Source organism: Citrus clementina, unplaced genomic scaffold (genome assembly GCF_000493195.1).
Source record: "Citrus clementina cultivar Clemenules unplaced genomic scaffold, Citrus_clementina_v1.0 scaffold_8, whole genome shotgun sequence".
Taxonomy (NCBI): domain Eukaryota; kingdom Viridiplantae; phylum Streptophyta; class Magnoliopsida; order Sapindales; family Rutaceae; genus Citrus; species Citrus x clementina.
Genome location: NW_006262022.1, coordinates 7,579,225 through 7,589,174, shown reverse-complemented (window position 1 = coordinate 7,589,174; position 9,950 = coordinate 7,579,225). Strand labels below are relative to the sequence as shown.

Sequence of the window (9,950 nt, the reverse complement as noted above, 5' to 3'; positions counted from 1 at the left end):
TCTCAAAAGATTTATGATTTACAAGTGGTCCTAATTATATTATTTGTTTTTGCAAATGTAATAGGGCATGATGTTTGCTTTTTGATAAATTTTGCTTGAAAATCTGATAATGAGCTGGAAGACAAAACCATGTGCTCCCTCACGAACTAATGTCTCTGCATCCAAAATGCCTCTTCACACACCCTCCAGATACCAGAAGAGTTCTCGTAGACCATTCAATGCATTCATCTATATATACATATGATTGGGTTTTTAAGCAACCCAAGTCACAACTTAACATCTCAAGTACTAAAAGTTACCTTCATTTTCAATTTCTTTGAAATCCATTTCTAGTTTTATCAAATCAACTCATGGGTTTCCGTTTCCCTGGTGTTATTCATGCTAAGAAAATTCTTCGAAAGTATCCTTATAATAGACCCCAATCGGCTACAATAACTGCAGAAGTCCCTAAAGGCTATCTTGCAGTTTATGTAGGAGAAAACGAGATGAAGAGATTCATGATTCCTGTATCATACTTGATCCAGTCCTCATTCCAAGACTTGTTGAGTCAAAGCTGAAGAAGAATTTGGATTTGATCATCCAATGGGTGGTCTCACAATTCCCTGCAACGAAGATATCTTCATAGATCTCATTTCCCGGTTAAAAAAGCAATGAGAATTAAAGGATACTGACATTGATCCTTGAATACAATTTTTTAGAGTAGGCATATGCCTATATCCTGAACATTGTTTTTTTTTTTTTCCCTGTGGTGTTATTATTACTTTTTCTTCCTTGAAAAGGGGAAATGTACTTGCAGTAGGATAGAAAATGGATACTGTTTCCTTTTATGTCATATTCTTGGAAATCAGTTGAACGAAAACTGTCTCTTTAAAAGCAATTGAGTTTTTGTTTTCCTTACCAGTATTAGTGTTTATTTTAATTCCTCACCACACTCATCACGTATTAGACGATTTAGCTTCCAGCAAACCCTTTCTGTATGATTGGATCCAGAAGAAGCACAACTCAACTCCATATTCTCATATACAAAATATCCTTCAACTTTTGGTCGATGATGATGAAATACATTTTCTGTTTTGTGCTTCTGCTTTAATTTATAGCGTCAGTGCACAAGTACATGAATTTTGTCACAAAGAAATTACATCAAAATCTGCAAAAGTGTCGAAGTGTCAGCATCCTGTATAAGAACATCCTCCACTGGACCAAGTGCATGTAATCAGTTTGCAGCATCTCTAGTAACTTTCCACAAAGGTCACCGAAAGTTGTTAAACATAATCCCAAATTTTCCACTGCAAAGATACATTTGTTTCATTCAATTAGTAGGATCTTAGCTATAGAACTTTGCTAGTTTCATGCAGGTTTAGCTGCAGTATGGCTCAGTAAGGAATGCTTCAAATGTATTTCACAGACTCTCCCAGCTTGCTTGTGGTTGCATTAATGAAGCATGAGGTAGAAAGTTTCTCTACAGCTGTAAAAGAAATTTGGCAAATTGCCTAGTGGTGATGACACAAGGAATGACATGTCTCTGTTTTCTTATTCACTTTTAAAAAACGTGGGGTATTCATTTAAATTATAAGCTGTAATGCAATAATGACCTAATTAACTTTGTTTAAGATACTCAACCTAATATTTTGCTATTTCAAAAGGTTGAATGAGACTAACTGTTTTTCAAGAATAACGGCGAAATCTTTTCAATAATAGAGTGTTTACTGAAAAAAGAGAAAACAAGTCATTAAAGCTCAGATGAGCTGAAACAAGCGCAACCAATTTGAACTAGACATATACTAACCTATATACTAATCTAACTTATCTAGATGAGGAGATATATACTATTTTGTTCCTTTTTAGGAACCACAATATAATATCAAAATAGTTATTGGCATGCACTGGGAATGCTGTGAGTCAAACACAGTAAGTTATCAGCAACAGACTTTGTTTCTAATAACATAGTTGACAAGAAAATTCCCGAAAAGTTGAGCATTGAGCAGCGTGATTATCCACATATTGTCAATTAATTAGCTAGAATACTGCAAATGGTCAATGAAATGAATTTTTTTTTTGTGTGTGTAAATTTGTCCAAGCCTTGGCTAGTTCTGATAGGTTTCTTTGTTGCTTCCAATGGACATATCATTTCATTAAATGCAGTCCAAGTTCAGGAAACACTATCCTATGAGCTGATTAATTGCTTGACTTTTCCGGTCCTGGCAGCACCAAATGTCTAACTACCAGAAGCCTTGTTCAAAGTTTTCCACATATGACTGCGTCAAAAGATTTTAGCAAATGATCCGAAGTTGTGACCGACAGGCCACGAAACAACGATAATATCTAATATGAAATCATTGTCATCACTTATTTCACTTGTTGGTAGGCCACAATGAGTTTCAATCAAATCTCAGTACAAACCCTGCTCAAACCTTATCATTGGTTGGGAAGCAGAAACATGTGATCTTTGCAGCATATGCCCTTTGTTTGACCCCATTTTCATTATATTGTAGGCCGTTTGCAGAAAATTTTCTCTATTTATATACAGGTTCAATAGATAGCAACTCACAAGGTTCTACTGCTTTCCTACGTCTTTCATATCAATACTACTCTGCAAAACATTTTCATCCTTTTCATCACTTAGAAATATAGACTTATGGCTATCCGATTTCCCAAGATTGTTAATGCCAAACAGGCTCTAAGGCGTGCTTTTATGGCTTCTGAGGCCGCAACTGTACCCAAGGGACACTTCGCTGTCTATATTGGAGAATTTGAAAAGAAAAGATTTGTGGTTCCCATTTCACACTTGAAGCATCCTTCATTTCAGAATTTGCTAAGTCAGGCTGGAGAAGAGTTCGGGTTTGATCATCCTATGGGGGTACTCACAATCCCATGCAGCGAACAAGTATTTTTTGATCTCACTTGCAGTTTGTAGGCCTCAGGAAACATCATTCAGAAGATCTGGAAATAGCTAACCTGGATGTTACTAACAATTCTGCTCCGTTGCCTCGATTACAAATTTTTTGTAGTATAGGTTTTCATTGTGATCGTTTGCTTCAATCCATGTAAACTTAGTCGTATTTGTATTCAATATGATTCTTTCTCAACAACATTTCTTTTAAGCATCTCTTTCTTGCCAATTCTGTTCTGTTTCTATGTTTCCTTGAACAAATTGCTTGTCAAATTTTTCTGCACGGTTCATTTTCTTCCAACGAATTTAACTCATAATCTATGAAAGTGTTGAATTTTTCTTGTACCTGAGACATTAAATTCAACTTCCATTATGTCTCACTTTCCCATCGTAGCACTCAGAAACCATGTTCAGATCTATTAACCTGAAATTTTGAATTCTGCCAATCGTTGTTCTGAGCTCATTCATCACTTGAACAATTCACCTACTTAATCATGTCACTTTCTTTTTGGAAAAGGATAGACCATTTAATGATGGGTCTAATTAGTAAAACCATGACTTCTACTTAAAAGTTGCGCTAGCTGAACCTGGAAAACACTGTTATTTGAACAGTAGTAAGATAGCAAGAAGACAAAAATACGGATACTCTTCATACACAGCAAAACTGTAGCATACAAAACCACAGCATTATTTATGCTACAGTGTTGCTTTTTGGAAAAGGATTGACCATTTAATGATGGATTTAATTAGTAATACCATGACTTGTACTTGGAAGTTGAGTTAGCTGAACTTGGAAAATGCAATATTTTAAATAAGATCACTGGTATTTGAACAGTAGTAAAATAGCAGGAAGACAAAAATATGGATGCTATTCATACACAGTAACAACGTAGCATACCAAACAACAGTATTATTTACGTTGTCTTGCTGACGTTCAAATAGCATTTTCCTTTTAAGTAATGGGGCCCTGAAGATGATCAAGCATCTTTAACGATAGACATCGTGGACGATAATGATGCATTTAGGCGACATTAATGGCCTTAAGAGGGTAAGAACTAAGAAGTAGGGATGTTTCATTTGTATTTCATGGGCTTGTCTATGTAAGTTGATCACTTTGATCCATTTAACAGAAGGCAGAATGTTTATTTCCAGGATATACGGTAGCTGCTTTGCACTGGCACCTTTACCATGCTAGCTCTGTCAAAACTACCAGTATTATCTGTTTCGTATTTCTTTTCTTCTGACATAAGAAAAAATAAATAAACAAGATATAAACTTGCATATACAGGAAGGTAAGGCCTAAAATAAGCCAAGAATATCCCAAATTCGAGAAGTTACACAGTACTGTGATAAAGCAATCAAGCATTTTTTTTTCCTTTTTTTATTTTCTTTTTCAAATTCAAGTGGTTCATCTGTCTTTTAAGAAAGGGTCTGACGCTGATCACAATAATTCAATTGTCATTGAGTCACTATTGCAGATGACGACTAGAAAGACAAGCCATGTGATAATCACGAATTGATAATGTACTAGGAAAGTATTGGCTTGGTCCACTTAGGTAACATCTAATAGCTGGAGATCATTTAGCCAGTAAAAATTTGGAGGCACCCTCAAACTGGTCACTCATAAATCAAACCGGATAACCTGGGGATTCTTTAAGTGAGTTTCATATCTGGCAGGTTGATGCATTATGTTATAACAGGTGTGGGACCTGTATATAAATTTGATGCTGCTCATTTCAAAGTTTATTTCACTTTCTTGCCAACACTGTGAAATGAGTTAGGGTTGAAATACAGTCAACTTTAACTCTGGATATGATTGCTAGTGCTTAGCAAGGTTTCAGGACCCATCATCGATATTCTTTTATGCATGTGTTCTAATAGATGCTAATCTCATCAACAAATTGTCCATGTGACATGTTTTCTTAACATTGTGAGGGAGTAGTTCAATGGCCCAAGCATGTCTTAGTAGTTGCAATGAGACTTGGTATGCTTAAAATGACAGGTTACTCAGCTATCCAATTCTATCTCTGCAGGCAATTTGATTAATCCTAAGTTTAGACTTCGATAATGAGTTGGAAGACAAAACCATGTAATCCCTCGTTGGCTATTGTCTCTCCACCATTCGCATTGTGGACCAGAAAGTTTCCTAGGGACTGTTCCATCTATATATACACAAAGCATTGAGAGTTTACAAGCAGCAGAAGTCTTAATCCTTCAGTCTCAAGTATCAATTGAAAATCCCCTTGAGGCCTAATTTCTTTTTGAGTTTCATTTCTAGTTTTATCTAAGTCTAAACAAAAGAGTAATGATACAGCCACAAACTCTTGTACAAACTTATTTTGTATAAACTGATGTGGCATGATAAGATTGGTTGAATTAAATATCACCTGGCCCACATGATTTGTTTTATTAATTTATATTTTCATTCAACCAATGAATTAATATCATGTCAGTTTGTACAAAATAAGTTTGTATAAGAGTTTTTGGCTGTATCATTACTCCTAAACAAAATCATGGGTTTCCGTTTGCCTGGTGTTGTTCAAATGAAGAAAATTCTTCTACAGTCTTCGCCTGCAGCAAGCAATTCAGCTGCAAACAAACTCAAATGTAATGAATCACTTGACTGAAAATTTTCCATTTCTGTTGGCTTATTGGTCGATTTATATACCTTTCATTCAATGGAGCATTATAATTTTTCAGTTATCAAACATTACAGCTAGCTGCTATTGCAACTAGTTCAAGCATGTACTCGGGAAAACGAACCTTGAAATTATCCTATTATTTTTCATGTCACTACAGATTAATAATGTGGTGTGAAACCAGTTTTGAAGTACTATAGCACCCCCCCCACCCCCCCCCCCGGCCCCCAAAAAAATAAACTCAACAATTTCCCAAAAAAAGAAAATAAAAGCAGTCAACACCTCACTGGCAACATATATTAAAAGAACAAAATAATAAATTTATTTATTTTGATTGGAACATATAAGTAACCGTCGGTATCTCCACGGAAGCCACTCAGGCACCCAATTACAAGGAGTAAGCAAATAAATACTAAGGTACACTGTAATTTCGAATCACCTTTGTAATTCCTTCAGATAGCGTGTTGATTAATTCACTTTCTAGCCGCATTTACCATGATCTCCTTAATATCTTGACCTTCATCACTATCACCAGCGTCATTAGTATCATCACTATCCCCATTTTCACTTTCATTGCTCTCTGCATTTTTTTCGCTTTCATTATCATTATCGCAGTCATGATCATCCTCCTCCATTGTCTTTCTGGAAATGACGACCTTGCCGCCTTCTGAAAATATGCAAAAATATTTATTCCCTCATCAGGACGGACAGACTTCAATATACTATTAAAAAGAAAAAAGAAAAAAAAAACTCAATGCATAGGAGTTCACAATCACCAGCTGATTAATTAAAAATTGTTATTGCCCCATTTGCAATAAACATTCATACCTCGATTGAAATTACCAATAGGATCAAGAGGGTTAAAAAAGAATTTAGACTCGTCTACTTTCCCTGCATTCTTTTGACCCTGATCAAAATCACCAGCACCCATCTGTACTTCTCCATTCTTCTCCATTGTCTTTCTGCCAAAAGCCTGCTTAGCAATGTCCTTTACCTCCTTTTGTGCCTCTGAAATAATATTTGAAAAAACACAATTTGAAAAAACTTCAAAATTAGTACTCTTGCATATATAAAATTTAATTGAATATACGAAGTCAAAACACAATAAGTACTCTAATTAAGGACAGTTGATTAATTATTACATACGGTTTGCAACATTTTTGAGTGGATCGAGGAATCCAACGGCTACATTCAATAGCATTGACATGATCAACATCGAAATAAGCATGTTCTTCCCCATGATTTCAATGTCAATCAATATCAATCCAATCAAATTAAATTTATTATCAAGTTAGAGAGATTCAATTTCTCTTGTTAATTCCCATGCCTTTGTTGCTCTTATATACGCTTCATTATTCCGACTAACGGGGCAATGGATGGCCATTGTAAGTTTGTAATAACTATTTTTGGCACTTGTATTTTTTGATAAAACAAGGCTGTTGTCCGCTTCTTATGCATGCTTTGAATTGATCGCTGCCAATTGTTTTTGCAGAATTGGGTGTATTTCAATTTACCTGTCCCCACAATTTTGGTGAAATATTTCTATCTTGATTTACTTGATCCATTTAAAATAAATGAAAATAATGATATACATTGTTAAATTTTAACTCAATCACTAAAACTATAGGAAACATTAGCTCTTAAAAAGTATGCGCTTTTGACGACATGGGACAATAATGAGGCCAAAACATTTAATTTACTTTCCATTTTTTTTTTTGGGGATAATGAACTTTCAACAATCTCTTAGTTAGATTGATTGGCAACTCAACTCTTTAATCTTCTAAAAGAAGAATTTAAATCCTCCTATTTTCTTAATTCCTTTTCTGCTTTTTTTTTTCTTCAAACTCTTTTTTTTTTTTTTAGGTATTACGATAAAATCTCTTTGTAATTATAATGTTGGGACCAAACTAATTTATTACTATAAATAGATTATGACATAATAGAGGTGTAGTTACAATTTATTAATGGAGCATATCAAATTCAATGTAAAGACATTGATAGAGTGGTTTACATGGTTTCAAAGAACTAGTAAATTTTTTTATGCAGATATAAAAAATAATCTTTAGAGTCTTTAAACTTTTGCACTCTCTTTAATATTTTTCTATCATTTTCTTACTGTGCTATGTGAAGACAAGTTCTTTTAATTTAATGTATAGATAATTATTACTATAAAGAGGTAAGTTTTTTAAGATGGGATTTAAAAAATTATAAATTATTATAATGTAGAGTTTATTCTTATTCATAATTAGCTTAAACTAGGATCAAAATTTTTTATGACTATATAGTGGTTATATATATAAAAAGTATTCCTATGGAGAAGTATTCCTGTAGATCAATTTTTTTTTTTTCATATTGACACATTACAATTATTACCAAAAATATATATATATACAACCCAGCCCAAAAAACCATAGTTCAAGCCCATGCCCAATTCTAAAAATTCAAAGAAAATACTTCGATAACACGCAGGAAAGCTCGAATGGACCTCGAAAACAATGTGAGGACAGACAAGGCACACACAACTCACCCTAGAATTTGATCGAATTTTAAAAGCAGATTCTGATTGATATTAGGTTATGGTCATTTGTAGGAGTTGGATTAAAACATACTCATTATGATGGAAGTAAAAGAACAGCTGTATATATTTAATGATACTAAGAATTTTCATTGTACAAACTCTGACAAAAATTGTAGTATAAAACTAATAATCAGCTCTCATATGGGTAACATTCCCCATTTGATCCAATCTACAGCCTTAACAAAGAAAAATAAATTGTACAAGAATTAACAAAAGTTTCATGTAATCGCTCATTGCTTAAGAGCAGCTAGCATTATGACCAATTCAAGCGAGAAGTGAGGTTAATGAAGGCATCTTTTCTGCAGGGAATGGTGAGACCACCCATTGGATGATAGTATCCGAAGTCTTCCCCAGCTTTGGTTAACAATTCTTGAAATGAAGGATGATTCAAGAATGATACAGGAATGATTAATCTCTTCTTTTGTGATCTCTCTCCAACATAGGACTGCTAGGTGGCCTTTAGGCACATCTGCAGACACCGAAGCAGTTGCTGCTGCTTGATTTGCTAACAGCTTTAATTGGCGCAGAATGTGCTTAGCATTTAAAGCACTTGGAAAACGAATTGCCATGGCTTTGAAAATGGCGATGAAGATAAAAAAATTACTTGGGAGAGAAGTGTTGGGTTGGATTTTTCTAATAGTGTCTTAAAATATAGTCGATCCTAATCTACTCACAACTTATTGTTGTTGAGTTGGCCTCATAAGTACAACCTGGAGCCTACGTTGGCGACCTGGTTTACAAGTACGACCTAAGATCTATGTGAATGACCTAGTTTAAGAATACAACCTCAACGCTATATGAGCGATTGAGAAATTCATCTGTTTGATCTGAAAGTGAAGTAATCCAACCTTGAAATTCTCTTGTCCGACCTAAGAATTAACTTGACATGGAAAATTGCTAGTTAAGAGAACGTGGCCTAATTTATAGGGAAGTTGTGTGCCACGATCTATTTAAACCACCTCCAACTGACAACCACTTACAATTGCTGAAGAAAGCGAGCTGAAGTTAAGGAGGTAACTGTACACGACGAAGAGTCTATTTAAACTGAAGAGCGCATCAGGTGAGGGGGTTAGCAAAAATGAACCAAAAACTCTATAAGTGACCTATCTAAGAGCCTTAACGGGGCAGACCAGATTTTTAGTTCCTTTATCGGAAAATTCCTTTCTTTTAAACCCATTCACAATTTTCCCTCTCATTTTTATCTATTTATACGCAATTTATGACTTAAGCATCGGAGGGTCTACGCCGGAACCCCACCAGCGTATCCTAACCGTGTTTTCTGGTTGACAGGTACAGAAAATTACGGTCATATTGGCGTTTGAGCTTGGATTCGTGCTGTAGTTTCCCTAAAGAAACAAATTCAGCTGTTGAGGTCGTTTTTCGACATCAACCAGAAGAAAGCAATGATTGCAGATAGAGAAGGTGATGAGGATTTGGTTTTGATTGTGTGACATGATGTATTGTGTGTATGTATCTATAGATAAAACAGTGTCCTAGAAAATCTATTGAGCATAGAAAAAAGTGATGATCAGAGGCATTTTGTGGGGTTTGCCAACAGACATTGGCACCCGCATCATGACATGGTTCTGTATTTCAACTCATCTTTAAGAAATTTCGAGTGATTGAACGTGTAAGTTTGTTGGTAGACGTCCTGCTAGTGAGTGATGTCCTCTAATTTCTCAAGAAGTGTCTACGCGAATGAATGGCGGGTCCTACTATAGATATTATATAAAAGCCACTCAATGACCAGCTATAAATATTACAAATGGTCCGGTAGGGCGTCGAATGCTGACATAAGTAGTTCAGAACCTTACTGACTCTTTGATTAGGAACATGTACATAA

At 35.0% G+C, this 9,950-nt stretch overlaps 2 protein-coding genes and 2 pseudogenes across 2 annotated transcripts; 2 read left to right on the top strand and 2 right to left on the bottom strand.

Moving 5' to 3' along the window:
• The first annotated feature begins 255 nt into the window (after positions 1–255).
• On the top strand, positions 256–654 carry LOC18034394 (annotated as a pseudogene).
• A 1,909-nt stretch (positions 655–2,563) lies between these two features.
• On the top strand, positions 2,564–2,928 carry LOC18034212 (auxin-induced protein X15). Its single transcript, XM_006423486.2, has one exon. The coding sequence runs from the start codon at positions 2,636–2,638 to the stop codon at positions 2,912–2,914; it is 279 nt and encodes a 92-aa protein (XP_006423549.1). The 5' UTR covers positions 2,564–2,635; the 3' UTR covers positions 2,915–2,928.
• A 2,940-nt stretch (positions 2,929–5,868) lies between these two features.
• Positions 5,869–6,820, bottom strand: LOC112096168. The gene is made up of 3 exons (XM_024179163.1): positions 6,676–6,820; positions 6,358–6,537; positions 5,869–6,196 (listed from the first exon to the last, which is right to left on the bottom strand). The coding sequence occupies exons 1-3, from the start codon at positions 6,767–6,769 to the stop codon at positions 6,003–6,005; spliced, it is 468 nt and encodes a 155-aa protein (XP_024034931.1). The 5' UTR covers positions 6,770–6,820; the 3' UTR covers positions 5,869–6,002.
• Positions 6,821–8,360: 1,540 nt separating this feature from the next.
• On the bottom strand, positions 8,361–8,676 carry LOC18035299 (annotated as a pseudogene).
• Between the last annotated feature and the right edge of the window lie 1,274 nt (positions 8,677–9,950).